At 51.9% G+C, this 18,866-nt stretch overlaps 1 protein-coding gene across 6 annotated transcripts in view; it reads right to left on the reverse strand.

Moving 5' to 3' along the window:
* The window catches only part of NECTIN1 (nectin cell adhesion molecule 1), a 99,764-nt gene that overhangs the window by 20,239 nt on the left and 60,659 nt on the right, over positions 1–18,866 (reverse strand). The window contains exons 6-7 of one of the 6 annotated variants that reach the window (XR_012577060.1): positions 14,548–17,137; positions 10,559–14,481 (exon numbers count right to left, since the gene is read on the reverse strand). The exons of 4 other annotated variants lie outside the window; for them this stretch is intronic. Coding sequence is in view for 1 of the 2 variants with exons in the window: in XM_074527777.1 (XP_074383878.1) it covers positions 16,596–17,137 (542 nt within the window). In the remaining variant the exon portion in view is untranslated. Of the gene's footprint in view, positions 1–10,558; positions 17,138–18,866 lie in introns of those variants that run through there. One more of the 6 variants, XM_074527777.1, reaches the window with a different exon arrangement.

Genomic DNA, 18,866 nt, shown 5'->3' on the forward strand with positions numbered 1-18,866 from the left:
GGCAGAGGGGAGGATAAACAGAGGGGCTTGCAAAGCACTGGGGGTTTTAGAGGGATTTGAAGTCTGGGGAAGGAGGGTGGGGAGGGTTTCTCTGGGGGCTCTGTGCGTTCAGTGAATCCCTTGCAGGGACAGCCAAGCCAGGCTGTTAGCCATGGGTGTGTGTCTCCCAAGCACCCAGGGGATGAGAGGGATTCAGGAGGGCAGGCATTGCTGGGAAAGCTGCACAGCAGCACTGGACCATGGGTGTGACAGGCTGAGTGACTTCAGCCCTTCATCCCCTGCATCCAAACCCTTCCCAGCCCTTGCTTTGATCCTGGTTTGAAGGGGAGCACAGCAGCTCACTCTGCTCCCTCCTAGGCCCCCTCAGACCCTGCTCAGGCTCAGACCCTTCCCTCACTGCAGGTGGAGGTGACCAGGCTGCTCTTCACAGTGAAATTCTGCCCGGTGCAAACACAAACCCACATTCCACAGCAAATCCTGGCTGGCAGCATTAATTAACCCCTGGAAGGATCCAGACCCAGCTCTGTCACCAAGGGCTGCTCATCCAGGAAGGGGAACAGGGGCAGCTGCACCTCAGCTTGGGGAGCAGGAGAGGTTTGGTTAGGAAAGGAGATTGGCAGGGTTTTCTGAGCAGGAAGAGTGTCTGGGCTTCACTTGGAGACAAAATCACCATGTCAGTAATTCTCATGCCAGTTATGTAACCCCAGCAAACTTCCACACACGCTCAGGGGAAGATTTTTCTCCTGGGCAGAGCCTTTCTGGTGTGATTTTCAATATTATAATGAAGATAGCTCAGCTACAGGATACATGGACCTTGAATGTTCAGCCACACAGACATCCAACAACATCTTGATTTAACACATCCTTAAAGCTTGTTGGTTCCAGGAGGTTCTGGAATAAGGGATGCTATCATCTGTCTGTTCCACTGATAGACAACATCTTCATTTACCCCATCCTCAAAATTTGTTAGTTGCAGGATGTCCTTGGCTGGGGGATGCTGCCTGCTCCCCTGATTAGGTCTCCTTTCTTCCTGATTAGGTTTGAAAGCCCACAAAGATCTGACAGCAGGGAACATCCTGACTCGAGATAATCTTGACCTATTCCGCATTTTGCAGCACAGCCAGCTAAAGGTTAAGCACCAAAAATGAAGGCAGAGCTGCTCTTCTGCCTCCGTGCCCTGATATAAGTCAGATGGAATTTTCAGAGCCGCCACAGCCTCTCCCATCGGGCTGTTTGTTGATGTAACTCTCACTTACACAATCAGCCACCACACAGGCGAGTGCCAAGGCATGGCTGCGATCCTGACAATGCCTCGTTTGCCTGGAAATCCCCCTCTGCACCGGCTGGGCCCCCAGAATGTGCTGCTCACCTCCCACACAGCGCTGCTGGGCCGGCTGAGGGGTGCTGGGAGTGTCCTGATTTACTGTGTGTGTGATGGGGGGGGGCAAACACAGTGTCCCCAACAAATAAACGCCCTGACCCCTCTGCATTGTCCTTTTCCTCCCTCTCACAAGTGGGAATCCCTCTGTCCCTGTCTAATTTCCCTGCCCTGAAGCCCAAAAATCTGGGTATCCCCTGGGTGCTCAGCTCATTCCCAGCACAGCCATTCCCCTGTCTGGGTACTGATCACAGCATCCCTTGAACATCCCTGACCACTTTCCTTCCCTCTGTCATTTCTGCCAGCCCAACTGGCACTTTGAGGCTTTCCAAGCCTCTCTCCAGCCTCTGATGGGGTTTTGGGAGAGCCTGGACATGCAATGTGTGGATCCAGCCCTCCCTGGGGTGCCTGCTTTGAAGTGGACACTGGGATGTGCTTGGGATTTCACACACATTCCAGCAGGGAATGGCTTTGCCATGCGAGGCTCTCTCCAGTAATGACCAGCTTGTCCCTCCCCTGCAGGAAGCACCGTCCTTGCTTAAATGACATCTGGTTAAAGAGCTGCTGGCCGCAAAAACATGTCTGGAATGTGGCCCTAGCCCTTGGTGACCTCCCCTTTCGTCCTGCCAGCGGCCACGGACAAGGATGGGGTTTGGATGCAGCGGTGGGAGCAGGATGTGAACCCCTGGGATCCAGCAGGGATGAGGATTCTGCAGAGCTCTGGTGGGAATTTCTCACAGATTCCCCATCCTGGGCTGGTTTTTGTTCTCTGTGCTGAGGATTCTGCAGAGCTCTGGTGGAAGATCCACCACAGATTCCTCATCCTAGGCTGAGGATTCTACAGAATTTTGGTGGGAACTCCTCACAGATTCCTCATCCTGGGCTGCTTTTTCTTCTCTGTGCCCGTCCAACAAAAATGGGCCAAACACAACCTTGCTGCCTCTAATACACCCCAAACTCACCTGCCCTCTGTCCCTGCCAGCCCCACGGACCCTCCTGCCTCCCAGAACCAGGATTTGCAGGATGTGGAGCACCCCAGCCTGTTTTGGGGAAGAAGATGAGCCCTGGAGAAGAAGGGAAATGTTCTCTGGCATTTCCTCTGCCTCGCAGCCCTTAATTTTAGTTCTGCTTCATTTCCTTGCAGCTTGGCAGAGTAATGAACAATCAAATCCCTTTAGTAATTTATTTCTTCTGCCGCACAGTTGCGAGGAGGTGATGACACTTGAAATTGCCTCTCCTGGAGGGATGGAGGGGCTGGATCCTGCAGCCCATTACACCAGGATGCTCCTGTCCTGCTCTCAGCAGCCTGCCCAGAGCACAGCGTGCTCCCAAACCCATGTTCAGCCACAGATACAGCCCCGCTCCCTTGATGAGTCCATTAAGGTCACGCTATTACAAGCAGCCACCAGATGAATTCTGTCAGATAGAAGGCACAGGAACTGCAGCTCAGACTCTCATCATTTGTGTTAATAGAGTTAATTTGCTCAACGATCCCCAGCAGCACTCCTGGGAGCTCTGGCTCTGCCTGGCCGTGTGCCCCGGGCCGTGTTTGTCTCCCGTTGCCGTGGGGGTGTTTACAGCTGGGTCCTGGATGTCTCCAAAGGATGAGCTCACCTCCCCTTTGCATCCGTGCTCAGGGGGCCAGGATGGAGCTCAGGGCGAGGAGGAGCTGCTCTGCCCCCCTGACACCTGGCAGGGAAAGGGGGACAGTCTGGGGTGCTGTTCACAGGATGAGGGAAAGACAAGAATCTGACTCCATGTTTCAGAAGGCTTGATTTATTATTTTATGATATATATTATATTAAAACTATACTACAAGAATAGAAGAAAGGATTTCATCAGAAGGCTGGCTAAGAATAGAAAAAAAATTGAATGATAACAAAAGTTTGTGTCTCGGACAGACAGTCTGAGCCATCTGACTGTGATTGGCCATTAATTAGAAACAACCACATGAGACCAATCACAGATGCACCTGTTGCATTCCACAGCAGCAGATAACCATTGTTTACATTTTGTTCCTGAGGCCTCCCAGCTTCTCAGGAGGAAAAATCCTAAAGAAAGGATTATTCAGAGAATGTGTCTGTGACATCAGTCCTCTCCTGTCCCCGGGCAGCTGCAGCAGCAGGGAGGGCTCCAGGCTGCTCCTCACACCCTTCCCTTCTCTCCTGTCCCAAAATCCATGAGAGCTGCAGCAACCCAGACCAAAAGTGACTCTCCATCCTCCTGGGGCAGGGAGGGAGCTGCCAGATGTGTGAGGATGGAGCTGCCAGATGTGTGAGGATGGAGCTGCTGGATGCTCTGGTGCTGGAGCCTCCCCTCCTGCCCCTCACACACCTTCCAGGACTGTCACCATCCCTGTCCTGCTGTCCCCAGCTGTCCCCACCCAATCCTGCCCCAGGAGAGGGACCTGGTGCAGAAAACACCTCAGGCTTCACCTTCCTGACTCTTTTCCTGATTTCTCCCTCCTGTTAATGGCACCGCAAGGCTTCTCGCACACCTCCCCATCTCACCTAACTTCTGAAATTATAAATTCACCAATAAATGATAAAAGCACCAATAATTAGCCATGCAGCCTCATTCAGCTGGGAGTTTCTCAGCTTGGAGAGGGAGGTTCCCTCTTGTCCAGCATGGATGAAATGGAAAAGCAGGGAAGGGAGCAAATGGAAAAGCAGGAAAGGATAAAATGGAAAAGCAGGAAAGGGGCCAAATGGAAAAGCAGGAAAAGGAGCAAATGGAAAAGCAGGAAAGGATAAAATGGAAAAGCAGGAAAGGGAGCAAGCAGTGAGCAGCACAGAGAAGCTGAAGGACAGACCATGGGTACAAAACTCAGGCTTACCTGGGGGTACAACAGGACCAAACAACCCCCCTGCACTGTCCACAGGCACTCCTGCAGGTGGATGTGGTCAAGAGAGCTAAAATGACCCAGAAAAGGCACAAGATTTGAAAAGCTGCTCATGATCTGTCTCTGGGGACTGGCACACTTGTGTTGGTGAGACGACAAAACAATTTCCCTGTGTTTGAGGATGGCAAAGCTGAAGAGCTTCCTGGACAGCATCTCCTCGGATATTCCACTTATTACAAGCAAACAGAGGTGTTGAAAGACTCAGCTGAGGAGATTCCTAACTCACAGCTGTTGGTTTTTTACTGTTTGTTAAAATAGTTAAATTTGAGAAAGGTTAAATTCCAGCAGAAAGGAGGAGGGCACAGAGAATTCCTCGAATCCTGCAGGGTGGTTTCCTGGCACCACAGAAAAAGCAAACACAGGCTCCAGGTAATGAAGAATTAAAAGGGAGGAATATAATCAATGCCAGTCTGTGAGGGTCATGGGAAATGGGGCTTGTCAGTCAAACCCAATGTCATTTTTTTGCCTACTAAACCAGTCATGTCATCAAAGCGAGTGTGGAGACGGGATGGAAAATGGATTTAGAGTGACTGACGGGATTTGGGAGTTGAACACAGAAGCTGCCAGAGCTGGGCTGTCACAAGGGCACCCCCTGACCCAGGACATTCCTCCCCATCTCCAAACCTCCCTCTGCCTGCCCAATGCCCTGCTGGGTGCCAGGAGAGGGGAGGTGACCCCTGTGTGACACAGGGCCCTGGGGAAAGGACATTGCAGGGATGGACAGGGCTCTCAGAGCCTCTGGGCAGGGTGCAGAGCTGCTCTCAGCGCTCTAGCTGCTCACAGCGACCCCGAGATGTGTTAGAAAATCTCTTTTCCCAGCTTGGTGGTCAAAGAAGGAGTCAGAGCTCTTCAGTTCTCGTTCTCAAGGTTCTTTATTGTTCCTTATCTATAAAATTCTTTCTCCTGTCCAGCCAAGGTCTGTTCAGCAGGACAGTCAGAGGCACTCTGACACCCTCAGGGTGGTGTTATCTTTTTATATTAAAAACTACCTGTACAATATTTACCATAACTTCCCTATCACCTATGTTAGACAGTGAGCTTCTACTCTAAACCAATCCAAAAGTGCCGCCATCACAGCAGAAGATGGAGGCCAAGAAGAAGAAGAAGAAGAAAGGCTGGACACACCCAGATCCTTCCATCTTGCCCCCAGATCCTCCATTCTAAAAACCCCAAAAATCTATTTTTTCACCCTGTGATAAATTCACTATCATTCTACTTATTCTTGTAGATCCTCATATAAGGTCGGTAATTTTTTCCACAGGTCACAATCAAAACCACAGGGGCATTTTGGGCTCTGTGCCAGGGTCTCTGAGTCCCCTGGCACTCCAGGACAGACAGAGGGATGTCCTGAATTCCAACAAGCTGCCTGTGCACATCACTCCTTTTGGGGACAGGCTCCAACCCCTTCCTTTCACATCTCCCCATCCTGTTGCTCAGGTAACAATTTCAAGGCAGGTCCTCCAAGCAAATTTTTAGGTCAGTTATAATTGGAGAAGCTCACACGGAGCTATAAAACATCAGTTAATATGCTGGAACTATCTAGTTAAATGCCAATTATAAAACCCCATAAGCTCCTCAACTCAAATATATTAATAACATAATTAAACATTTATTGCTTATGCAAATTAAAAGTTCAGTTAATCGGACGCCAACCAAACCCCAGGAAGTGACCATTTAAATAACTAATTTCTATTTAATTACAATTCCACCCCTTGCAAAGCCCCCCCATGCCATTTTTGCTGGGCAGTGTTTACTCCAGCTTGGCATTCCCAGCCCATTCCCATTCCATTGATAAGCCCAGACAGCTGCAGCATTCAGAGCACAGCTGGCAGCAGCTGGACTGGGCACACTGGGGCAATTATGGACCTCAGGATGAGTATTTTGGGGTGGGATCAGCTCCCTGGGTGGACAGATGTGTGTGCCAGCAGAAAGGCTCTGTGCATTGTTCTGGTGGCACTGGGAGGACTGGGAGATGCAGCAGTGGGGTGAGGCTGGAAATGAAGCATTTATTCCTCAGGGAATGGAGGAATTTAAGGATTTATTCCTTGGGGAATGGAGGAATTTAAGGATTTATTCCTTGGGGAATGGAGGAATTTCCCCTGGTGAGCAGAGCCATAAGGACGGACTCCCTCCTCCCTTCCCTTCTCCCTTCCCTCCATCCACGGGCAATCAGTTAAACCTGACAGGTGTGAACTTGGCAAATTTCTGTTCCAAAGCCTGAGGAAAGCAGGCTGGCAGGAGTTTGGGAGGTTCAGGGACATGAGGGAGAGAGGGAAATGTTCTCACACCCTCGCTCTGTGGGGTGAGGGTGGGTGGAAGGAGGGAAGGTGCACCTGGACTCAGGGTGAGGCTGGAAAAGGACCTGAAAACCACAAAAATCAGAGCCCTCCTCCTCTCACAGCTCCCTGTGATCCCTTAGGATTTGATCCCTAATCACCTCCTGGGATTTAGCCAATGCTGATCTCCCCAGCAAACCACAGGGCAGCATCTTCTGCACAAAGGCAGAAAATGATCATTTTCTGTTCACATTCAACCATTTTCCTCCCAAAATTCCCAACCATTCTGCCTGTTTCCTGCCAGGACCTGGGTTTGGTCCAGCAGTGGTGAAATCTGTGGAGGAGGGAGCATCCCCAGCTCACCTTGAACCTGGCTCAGCCACACGAGGCCACGCTCACCCCAACTGTGAGGTGAAGGGAGCAGCTCAGATGCCAGGGATCCATAAATCTCTGCCTTTCAATAACTCAGCCCCTGGAGGGTGACACGACACTTTTACCCTACATTTCAGGTGAAAATATCAGCCTGGCTCTCTGATTTCTGCTCGCCAGGATGTGAAATTCCAGCAGTGCAACACGCATTCATTTTTTATTCTTTATTTTTAACAGGCTGAGCCTTGTTCTGCAAATACTCTCTAAATCCAGGCTGCATCTAGACACGTCTGGGAAGGCTGTGAAATGCCTGTTTGGAGGAGGAGGAGGAGGAGGAGGAGGAGAGAACCAGCCCCTCTTTCCTTCTGCCAGGCACCACTGAGGGCATCTGAGGCTCAACAGCACTGCTGGTGTCACAGGTCCCTCAGCTGGAATCCATTTGCATAAAGCAATTTCCTCCAACAAATATGTTCATACAAATCAAACTGGAGATTGCAAATCATTTGAAAGTGGCGAAAAAAACCAACAAAAAAACCAAACCCAAAAAGCAAACTAAACCCAACCCCAATCAAACATATTTGTTGCTACAAGTATTTCAGCCTGCACTGTGAGTTTCCCTTGGTTCCATTTACCCAGCAGTGGCTGCAGGAGGTTTAATGGGCTCTGGGTGACCTTGAGTGCTCTGAGCTGAACTGCAGTAGGGCTTGCCTCTCACCTCAAAAGGAATTTGGGATTGGAGGTCATGTATTTCAGCAGCCTGACCTGTTTCCAGTGCCCCCTCACTGGTTTAACATCTCCCAGTCCCGCCTTCTCCTCTGGCTGCTGCAGCCCTTTGGCCCCTGCACTTCCAGCTCTGGTTCTGTGGATTTATCCCCCTGGTTTTGGGCCTTGTGCAAGGTGTCAGTCCCAGGTGCTGCTCCAGGGAAATTCCCTGATCGCTGTGAGCTGCATCTCACCACAAATCCTTCTCCAGCTCCTTTATTTGGGCAGAAATCAAACCCCACATTCACCAGGCATGGTGAGGGAATGCACAGGGTGGGAGCCCAGCCCTGCACCTCCACCAGGGACATTCCAGCCCTGAATTCCACCTGCATTCACCAGGGAGGGGGATCCCATCACACACAGAGCCACAAACTTCCCCCTGCCCTGGTGCAGCTCCTGCCTCGCTCTGTGCTGCTCCTCAGGGCTCTGCAGCCCATTTTGGCCTATCCTGCAGCCCCTTTTGGGCTCTCCTGTAGCCCTTTTTGGGCTCTCCTACAGCCCCTTTTGGGCTCTCCTGCAGATCTGTGCCTTAGAAAAAGGATCCCAGCCATTTTTTGTCCATCAGGCGCTGCTGGCACTCCCACCCCCAGCGTGTTTCTGCTTGGTTCCAAGGAAACCCAATCCTTGTGGGCTCTGCCTGGGGGGCTGCTCCTGCTGCCTGCAGCCCTCTGCAACCCGAGCTGCCCAGGAGAGGCCCCAGGCTGTGGCTTTTATCCATCAGCACTGAGCTCCTTAGGCCTGGCCTGGGAAAGCCGAGCAGCATTTCCCAGGGGCTCATCCCAGCCCCTCCTGTCCTTCTTCCCATCTCAGCCCCAGCTCTGCAGGGCTCCTTTTGTTCCTCCCCATCCCCAGAGGAGGCTGAGGCAGCTGCTGGGAGCTGGTTCTGTCGGAGCTGTGGTCACTCCTGAAGGAAAGCTGCTCCTCCAGCAGGTGCCATGGCTAACAGGGCAAAATGAGAGGGGGAAAATGGCGGGAGAGATACACAAAGCCCAAGTCCCCTTGGTCACCTTGGAGCCTGTTTTTTCCACCTTTTCCACAAGGAAACCATTCTCAGGGCTCTTTAATCCCCCTAAAGCAGAGTGGCTGAGCCCTGGCTCTGTTTGCAGAGTTTGGGGATTCTCCTGCCAGGCTGCACTCAGGGCACCAGGCCCAGGGACCAAACCACTCCTCCCCACCCTATTTTTGCCCTCTCCCTCCAGCTCCACCCCAGTTTGGGTCAGATCCCTCTCCCTCTGTGCTGGGCTTGGGCTCAGGTTTAGGTCCAGGCCTGCAGCACATCACCCACATGCTGAGGCTGGGTGCAAAAAGCCTTCCCAGGGAGCATCCCACTGTCCCAGAAGATGGCACAGGAGCTGCTGATAGCAGTGCAAGGACAGCAGAAATGTTCCCTCTGATCTGCTGCCCGCCTTGTCTCTCCCTCCCTGGCCAAAGCCTGGCCTTGAGCTTTGGGAACAAGGTTTCCTTTGGGAACAAGGATCTTTGGGAACAAGGTTTCCTTTGCAGCCTCCTGTCACACAAAGTGTCCTCCCCAAGGCAGGGACATGTGATATTGATGCCTCAGGTTTTGGCTTTTCTATTTTTCAGGTTCTGTGCTTTAGTGTGTGGGTCCGGGTTCACATGAGGGGATGGTGAGCTCTGTGCACAGAGCAGGGAGACAAAACAATTCCTGCTCCAGCTGGGCACCAAGGACAAATGACCCAAATCTCAGCCCAGGAGCACAAACACCGTGGGCTGCAGAGAGAAAAACAAGCAGGGTGGGACTGCAGGGGCTAAAGCTGGAATGGGACAATGAACTGCAAGGTGCAAATGGAGCAGAACTGATCCCAGGGAGAGACCCTGGGAGCACTCGTGCATTTTGGGGCCATTTTGGGTCATGTTGGGCTCACTTTGGGACCATCTTGGTTCATTTTGGGTTCCTTTTGGGACCATTTGGGTTCATCTTGGGACCATTTTGGGTTTATCTTAGGTTCCTTTTGTGATCATTTTGGTTCATCTTGGGTTCATTTTGGGACCATCTTGGGTTCACCTTGTGTTCACTTTGTGGCCATTTTGGTTCATCTTGAGTTCATTTTGGGACCACTTTGGGTGCAGCCCTGGCTGGGCTCTTGTGCTGCCCAAGGTGCATCCATTGAGGCCTCCTAATAAATCCCTGCTTTATTCTTTAGCTCCATCCAGTCTCTGTTCCAGGCCAGCCTTCCCAAGGCACCAATACGCCCTGAGCTCCCCCTGAGCTCCCCCTGAGCCTGCAGAGGGTTTTGAAGCCCCATTGCCATGGCAGGCACGTGTGGCTCTATAAACCATCCTCCAGTGTCTCTGCATCCTGGCCCTGTCACCAGCTCATTCCACATTTCTAGGGAAATATTGACATTTTTCCAATAGCCTGTCCCATCTGCTGCAGCCAGCAGTGAGAACTTCCTCACCACAGACACTCATCCTAACTTTTCACAGATTTTCCGATGGATTTTTCTGCCCTGTGTTTTTCTAGCCGTTTATTTTTAAGCTCAGGTTAGCTTTGGGCCTCAGCCAAGGAATTTCACTGTTTACATCAACAAAGGGAAGCTCTCCCAGCCTCCTTTAGCCTGCACTGGATCTGCTGTCCAGGAATTCCACACAAAACCACTGTGGTTTGCAAACCCAGCCATTCCCAGTCACCTCCTCCAGCCCATTGCTGGAGATCTCTGAACCCTTCGCCTTCAGCAAATCCCCTTCCAAAATACAAATATAAATAATTGAAATTTCCAAAAAAACACTGCAAATCCTGGGATGTTTCCATCCCAAATAATTGGAAAACCATGAGTCCCCTCACAGCTCCCACTCCCACTGAGTGCACAATGACGCAGCCACGGATGTCCCAGAAAGAAGGAGAAGGTATCTTTTTTTAAAATTCTTTATTTATAAAAAAGTACATTTTTTTTCCACAGCTCAGCCACTATTGGTTTTTTTTTTTATACAAGTAAAAGGAAGGGTGATGCAACACCCCACCCACACAAATTATAACCATGAAAATATCCCCCCCTCCCCAACCCAGGACTCAAAATGAACAAATTACAAAGGATGGAAAACAAAACAAAAACAAAAACAAAACAAAAATCTTCAAAAAAAAAATAGAAAACAAAAAACCCAGAAAAAAACCCCAAACCCAAATCATGAAAGTCCATTACATTATTATTATTATTTTTATTTTTTATTTTTTACAAAAAGCACTTACAACACAGATTACAAAATAAAAAAAAGAAAAAAATAAAAGAAAAAAAAGAAATAAAAGAAAAAAAAAAGTGGGGTTGGGGTTGTTTGTTTGTCTGTCTGCAGTTTGAACTCCACAATGATCATTACAGCCAGAGGACGAAGAAAAAGAGAGATAAAACCACTGGAGCTGAGGAATCATGTTAAAAAAAAGAGAAAGGCCAAAGAAAAGAAAATCCAGACCCTCAAGGAGAGCCCCTCCACCAAGAGCAGAGGATCTGACCCTGTGTGCTCCTCACATTCACCCAGGGAGAATCCCAATCCCAAATCCAAGCTCAGCTTTAGGCTTGGCTTTGTCTTTCCTTCCCTCTGATGGGCTGAGCCCTCCCTGCTCTCCCCCAGCCCCTCTGCCCTTGGCCCCGCTCTGGGTGAGTTTGGGATGGATGGGAAGGACCCAGAACCTTCCCACTCTCCAAGGGGGATCCTCCAAGGGTTCCCCTGCTCAGCCCAGGGAAAAGCCCAAAGCAGCAGCAGGTTCCCTTGGGGTGAAGGGGATGGAGGGAGTGCAGGGTGAGGGGCTGCTCCACACCTCATCAGTAAAGAACAGGCAGCATGATGATGCTGGCAGTGTCCCCTGGCCCCACAGACCCCAAACTGCAACAGCAGAGCTGCAGGGAAACCTAAAAGTTTCTTTTAAGTTTCTTTCTTTCTGGGTTTTAACCTGCTGGGATTAACCCCATTTCCACACTGGGAAGCTCAGACCCTGCAGGAGTGACACAGCTGAGCCTCACAAGGGCAATGGGGTTTTTCCCTCCACTTAAATCTGCTCCCCAAACCCCAAAAGTCTCTGTGTGTGTGTGCATGTGTGAGCTTGTGCAGGGCAAAGAGCCAAGCAGAGCAGCAGCCCCGCTCCAATCACACTCCCTGCTCTGATTGCCTCAGATCAATCTTTGGAGTCTCTCTCTCCCCAGCCCTCCCTGATTTTTGCTGAACTGTTGCTGTGTTTCTTTTTGACTCAACATCAGGAAAATGGCTCCCTTTGTCCCTCATGTGTTTGCAGTCAATTTGGTGCAACCATCTCAGTTTGTTGATTTATTTCATGAGGAAATCTTCAGGTTGGGTTTTTTTTTTTCCCCTTGCTTGAATGAAAATGATTTAACACGGGGGAAAAAAAAATCAACAAACCTAGTAATTAAATAAGGGAAAATAACATCACCAGGGTGAATTGCAATGAATAATCCTAGAGAAAAGCCCCAGTAGGGAAACAGCTGGGGTGGCTTTGTACATAAAGCACAGGCTCGTTGTGGGCTGTGACGCAGCTCTGTTTGCTTGCACAGCTCCCTGAATTCACTCTGGGAAGGAAATGGGGGACTGGCCCAAATTCACCTGAATTTTGGGTCACTGACCTCTCCCACTGCCTGCTCAGCCTCCCCACCCACCCTGAGGTACCAAAGGATTTGTTATCCAGGATGAGGCTGGGAAAATGAAAAGGGAAAAGGGAAAAGGGAAAAGGAAAAGGGAAAAGCACCAGGCTGATGCGTCTGTTCCTGGCCAGGGATCCCTGCCAGGGGAGGGGATGAGGCACTGACCCCAGCCCCAGCAGGGTGAAGGCGTTTCCCAGGCAGAAACCCAACTCGAGGGGCCACACCAGTTTGGGACTGGTGTGAAATGGGATATTTCCTGCCCAGCAGCAGCTCCCTAGCACCAGATGGAGAGGACAGCTTCCCTGTCCCAGCTGGAACTCCCACTCGCTCCTTTCCAGGTCCCAGGGGCATTTTCCAGCTCCTGTGCACCTCTGATGGAAGTGGAGCGGGAGAAGCAGGGGATTTTTCACTTGAGGGTCCCACAGAGGTGGCCCAGCTCATGTGTGGCACTCCAGGCTGGCAGAATCTGCCCTCTGAGGGACATTGGGGCTCAAAGGGACAGGTGACACCATCAGCAGAGCACAGAGCAGCCCAGGCTGGCCCTGCACAGCCCCAGCCCATTCCCTCCCTGCAGGATGCACGTGGTTCTTCACTTTGGCCTCTGCCCTGAGCTCACCCCTGTGCTCAGGTGGGAACGGGGATCACTTTCTGCTTGAGGATGCTGGAAAAACTCATCTAATTCCCTCCAAGGGTCCCCTCAGAGCAATTTAACCCAGCGAAGGCAGTGATGCTATTACTGGACCAAAAACAGCTCTCAGATGAAGCATCAATCTGATTTTCTGCCCCCACACTTCTTTTCTCTTCCACCTTGCTATGGATTAATGGCTAATCACTCGGCTAATTACCCCCCCAAGAGTCTCCTGGCCATCTAGCTGACCTTGCAAGGGACAGCAAGAAGCAAATGACAGCACAGAGGTGGCATTTCTCCATGGCTGAGGTGATAATTGCACCAGGGGAGCAATGCTGAGGAGCTCAAGGATGAGAGAAACGCAGCACTGAGCCTTGAACTCGCAGGGTGCCTCGCTGCTGTGCCAGGCAACGCTGTCTAAGGATCTTCCACTGCAGGTTCTGGATGAAAAATGAACATCTGACCCCTTTTCTGAACCACTCTGAGCAGGTAAGTGGCTGAGCTAAGTCCTAAATTTGGGCTGGTGCAAAAAGGGCAGGGAAAAGTGCTGTAGCAGGAAGGGAATGGTGCGCAGGATCTGGCTTGGAAATCCCACGTTGCTCCACTCCCTCCTTCCCTTTCCCTGGCTCCCACTGGGGTTTTGAGCCTCACTCAGTGAACAGTGTGTGAATGGGCAATAAATAATCCAAGGAGGCTGCAGCTCCAAAAGTGACACCTTCAAAGGCAAGCTAATAACCCCCAAAGCAGATTTCTTATGGTTCTTTTCCTCATCCCTAAATTTGGGAGCAGCCCTGACCTCTCCCAGACCCTCATGTCAGCCTTGGCACCTTTGTTCTTTAGGACACAGAGCTGTGAGGTCAGCCTGGTGGGAATTTCCCAGACCTGAGCAGTGGCCTCAATGTGAAGAATCACTGCTGAAAACTCCAGATTTTATATAAAAGATTGTTTTCTTGCAAAGCCACCCCCTCAGAGGGAAATCTGCAGGGCAGGCTCTGTGCCACTGATCTCACAGGTGCCTGCTGGTGCCTGCCCAGAGCCTGGTGTGGCACTGTCACCATCCTGTCCCCAGGGGCTCAGATCTGAAGGATTATTCACTCCAGAGCTGGACTTTGTTGGGAATTCTCCCTGCACCGCACACTGAGCCAGATTACAGCTCTCCCTCTGGGGGAATCAAAGCCCTGTGTGCGCTGCTCTCCCAAGGCACTGGAGGGAAGTCATTCCCATCCCTAATCATCACTAATCAGAGCTTTGGAGAGATGTTAAGAGGTTTTTATTCCCTTTATTGGGGGCTTTCCTGTTAGCAGGGTGCTGCTGGTGGCAGTGGGGTGGTTGAGTCTGAGGGATCCCGAGGGAATCTGTGCCTGTCCTGCTCTGAGAGGACACAGAGCAGGCATGGGGGTGTCCAAGGAATCTCTGCATGCCCTGCTCTGAAAGGACACAGAGCAGGCATGGGGGTGTCCAAGGAATCTCTGCCTGTCCTGCTCTGAGAGGACACAGAGCAGGCATGGGGGTGTCCAAGGAATCTCTGCATGCCCTGCTCTGAAAGGACACAGAGCAGCCTTCTTGTGGCACATGGGTGTCCAGGGAATCTCTGCATGCCCTGCTCTGAGACGACACAGAGCAGCCTTCCTGTGGGTATCCAGGGAATCTCTGCATGCCCAGGGCCTCAAAGGACACAGAGCAGCCTTCCTGTGGCTGTCCAGGGAATCTCTGCCTGCTCTGGCTCAGAGAGGACACAGAGCAGCCTTCCTGTGGCATGTGGCTGTGGTGCCAGGAGCCAGGAAGCCTGAGGGGCTGGCAGGAACAGCAGAGAGATTACAGCCCTACAATTGGATTGCCCACTGCCCTACCCCACTAATGCAATCAGGGCACGCTGGGGAGGGCTCAGGCTGTGGTCTGCAGCGAGCACCTCACAGGAAAGGAAAGCTTTGGAGGCTGCCTGGATCAGAGATCTGACCTTGACTCATCTGTGTGGGTCTGCCTCTCCAGCCTCCTCCCTTTCTGCAGCAGGATAACTGCTGTGGAACAAAACCCAGCGGGTAAGGCAGGAGGAGAATTAGTCCTGCTATTTTTAGATGTGCATGATAATACAGCTCAGAAAACTGGGGATTTCTTTTCAAACAAAAGATTTATTTATACATGGAATTAAAAAAAAAAAAATATATAACCCACGAGAAGAAAAATAAGCCCCAACCCAGTGAATCTAATTTGGAGATGGTCGGTGTGAGACAGAGGGCCCTGAAGTCTGGAATCCCATTTATTCACAGAGCAGAGATAGCAGCAATCCAAACCTCCCCAGCACAACGGCGTGGCTCAAGGCAAGGAGGGAAAGATCAATACCCCAGGCTCAATCCCTCCTACCCTGTCTGCCAAGGCTGTGCTCAGGAGAGGGATGTGAGATTGGAAAAGTGGCAATCAATGCCACCTACGTGGTGCAGCCACGGGCTGGGGTTGTTGCTAGGAGAGAGAGAGAGATAGAGAGAGAGAGAGAGAGAGAGGAGCACCCCCGTGCTCTGACCAAAATAAAAAATTAAGTGTAAACACATGACAATTAAGTCTTAGTGGTATAATAAAATAAACCACAGGGGCTGGTCCTGCCCTGCCTGGGTGTGCAGAGCATGGCTGAAGGCAGTGGATGTGTGGAAGCAAAGTGTCCTCAGTTGGTCCCTTCCCCAGTGGATGTGCCCGGCACAGGGGTGCCCCAGTGAACTGCTCTGTGGCTGGTACCAGCAATGACAACAGCAACAAGAACAAAAACAGCCAGCCTTTCTCTGAGCCATCACGGGAGGAAAAGTGTCAGCAATAAATACTCCTTTTCTTTCGTTTAAAAGAACACTCAAACAAAGACGGAGAAATGAAAAGCCAGGCGATAATAAATCGTAGGAGGAAAATGGCAGTTTTGTTTCCCTGCTCTGCTATCAGCCCCTACACCTGGGGTTTAGTCTAGGGTGTTTTTTCCCCCCTTTCTCCTCATTTTCCTTTTATTGAGTCATTAAAAACTGAGTGTGGTTCTCTCCAGGCATGCAGCAGGCAATGGGAATGTCACCCAGACCCCACCAAAAAAAAAAAAAAGTGATTAGGGGAAAAAAAACCCAAAATCCATTCACCTGATAATGGCACCTATGTTTCCATTGCCATAAAACTCTCCTGGCTCTGTCCTACGGACAGCCCACCTGCCCCCCTCCCAGGGTTAAAAAACAAACAAAGAAGACAACATACAAACAAATTTCCAGTGTTTCAGGGGAGGTGGGAGCGGGAGGAGGAAGCCTCAGGGAGGGAAGGGCACTCTGAGACATGAAGACACAAACAGAGTGTAATATACAGGCTGGGCAACAGTCGTTAAAGCAAAGAGTAACACCTAAGCCACCGACCAATACAAACACCACAGAAGGGGACGAAAGTCGTCGAAGAGAGAAATTAAAAAAGCCAAAAACCAAAACCGAGAGAAAATAATTACCCGACCTCCCGCCCGCCCTCCCGCACGAGCCCCGCCCCCCTCCCCAAAAAATGATCCGTAAGCAAAGCCACCCTCCCTCCCCGCTGGCCCCCAGCATCCAAAAAGTCTGTGCGGGGCCGGGGCGTGCGCGGGAGGGATGCAGGGGAGGGAGGGCATCGTTGGTGAGCGTTGGTGAGTGTGTGTGAGCGTGTGTGAGTGTAGCAGAGGGGCGTGGAGCTACACGTACCACTCCTTTTTGGAAATAAAAGAGCCGTCGGTCTGCGACACCATGTTGTCGGCCAGGTCGAGCTGCTCGGGGTCGTACTGGAAGCCGAGTGTCCTCTCGTCGTAAGGTTCGGGGTGGGCCTCGCCCTCGTCCACGGTGAAGTAAGGCCTCTTGGCATCCTCCTCGTAGGCTTTGGGGCCGCCCAGCTTGCGCTCTCCTCCGGCATCCTCATCCTCGTCCTCGTAGGTGCTGCCGCCCAAGGGGCCCGGCTTCTTCTCGTCGTCCGAGTCGTCGGGGTACTGCAGGTTCTGGGCCATGGGGGGGTGGTGCTGTGGGATGCCAGCCTTGCTGTAGCCGTTGCCGTACACGTGCTTCTTTGTGCTGTAGTCACCCTTGAAGGTGTGACGCCGGCGCCGGAGTACCACAAAGAGCACCACGGCCACCAGCAGGACCAGCGAGACGCCTCCCACTATGCCCCCAATCACCGGTGTGGGGATGTTCGGCTGCACCATGGATTTGTGATCATCGATTGGAGACGGGGTGTAGGGAAATTCTGGGTAGGAAAAGACAGATGGAAGGGGGAACAGTGTCAAACCATGCGGAAACGCGCCCTCCCCTCCATGCTCTCATTGCCAGTTTGGGGCGGGGGGGTGAGGGGGTGGGAAGATGAGGGTAAGGAACAGGGAAGGGAAAAACTGGGGAAAGGGGAACAGGGGTGTCCTCAGCAAGGGGAAGGTGCCGTGCCAAGCTGGCCAAGCCTCATGCAGGAGCCCAGCAGGCTAGAAGCAGTGGTTTTACCCTCCCCAGCCCTCCTGGTGGCTCCAGGTGTGCTCACATCCCACCAGCCCCCGAGTCGTGAGTCCGGACGCGCTCCGTTTTAGCAGCTGACAGAATTCCAGCTTCCCTGAGAGTGCTCCTGACAGGGAGCAAACCCCAAACGCCACCCGAGGGTGGGCATAGACAGGTGCCATGGTGAACCCACCACCTCTGCATTCTCTCCTCACATCCCATCCCAGATTAGAACCAAGGCAGCAGCACCTTGTGATCCCCCACCCACAGGTGCCCTGTGGCTGCTCAGAGCCCTGCTGGCTCCTGAGCCCTTGTGCTGACCCTGCAGCATGAGGACACAGCCCTCCCACTGCTTCTTCCCCTTCCCTGGCCAGCACAGTGCCACTCCTCCTGCTAATCTTGCTCCTACCCTGACCTATTTAAAAAAAAAAAAAAAAAAACTCAAAAGGAGGCAGAGGAAAGAGATGAGAAAGCAGCTCTGTTCTCTTTCATGCGCTTTAACACCTACACTTTGGCACAGATAAAGTTTGAGCCAAGACTTCAATCAACCTTCCTGGGCACAGGTACAGCCCCTGGCTGAGCTCAGAGCCTGTTGAACATCCGTGTCCAGCAGGCATCAAACACAAATGGTTGTCTCAGCCCTTCTCCTGCCTCCCAATTCAGGCAGCAAGTGCCCTCTTAATGCCCTGTGGCAGCCTTGGTTTCTCACATGAGACCTCTCCCAGTGCTCTTCCCACCCCCAAGGCCTCTCTGCCAACCCTGGAGCCTCCCGGCCTTCGCTTCTTCCCCCAGCAGCCAAGGAGAGGTGCAGACCCAGCAGCAAAGGCAGCATCCCTGAGCACAGCCAGGGTTGTGGGGGGCTCAGAGGCAGCAGATCCAAAGGGATGAGAGGCAGTGACTGCTGCCACCCCCTCCATGTCCCTGCTTAGCCCAGCCACTGAGGGAGAGGGACAAAGGAGCTTCCCCCAAGTGAAGGCACTGCAACAGCTGCAGTTTTGGACAAGGGCACTGAATTCAAGCAATTTCTGGCCTGAGCCATAAATGTTTTAGGGTTTTTTTTTGTGCCTGGGAGATGATTAATCCCTGCCTTTCCTGAAACATCAACCCAACAACAGAGTCCTGGTTTCTGCAGTGCTGACTTGCCTGGAGCAGAGCCTCCCAAGGCTGAACCCACACAGAGAGCAGCCCAGTGGGCAGAGTGGGCTGGGGGACAGATGGAGGGTCCCTGCTGCAGCCACAATGAGGAGCAGGATGCTGTGCAGGCAGGAGCCAGCATTTTTTCCCCAAGACAGCCTTAGAGAAGCAGCAAGGGCATGTCTTGCAGCACGGGGAGCCGGGGCTGGGCTGTGGAAAGCCAAAGCCACATGTTGCATCAACAGAAGGCCTGTCCCAGCCAGCTGGTTAATGCAGATCCTCTCTGCAGGGACACCAGGGACAGTCACGTCCATCCCCTCATGGTCCTGCCTGCTGAGGGCTCAGCTTCAACCACACAA

This window comes from Zonotrichia albicollis, chromosome 27 (assembly GCF_047830755.1).
Source record: "Zonotrichia albicollis isolate bZonAlb1 chromosome 27, bZonAlb1.hap1, whole genome shotgun sequence".
Classification (NCBI taxonomy): domain Eukaryota; kingdom Metazoa; phylum Chordata; class Aves; order Passeriformes; family Passerellidae; genus Zonotrichia; species Zonotrichia albicollis.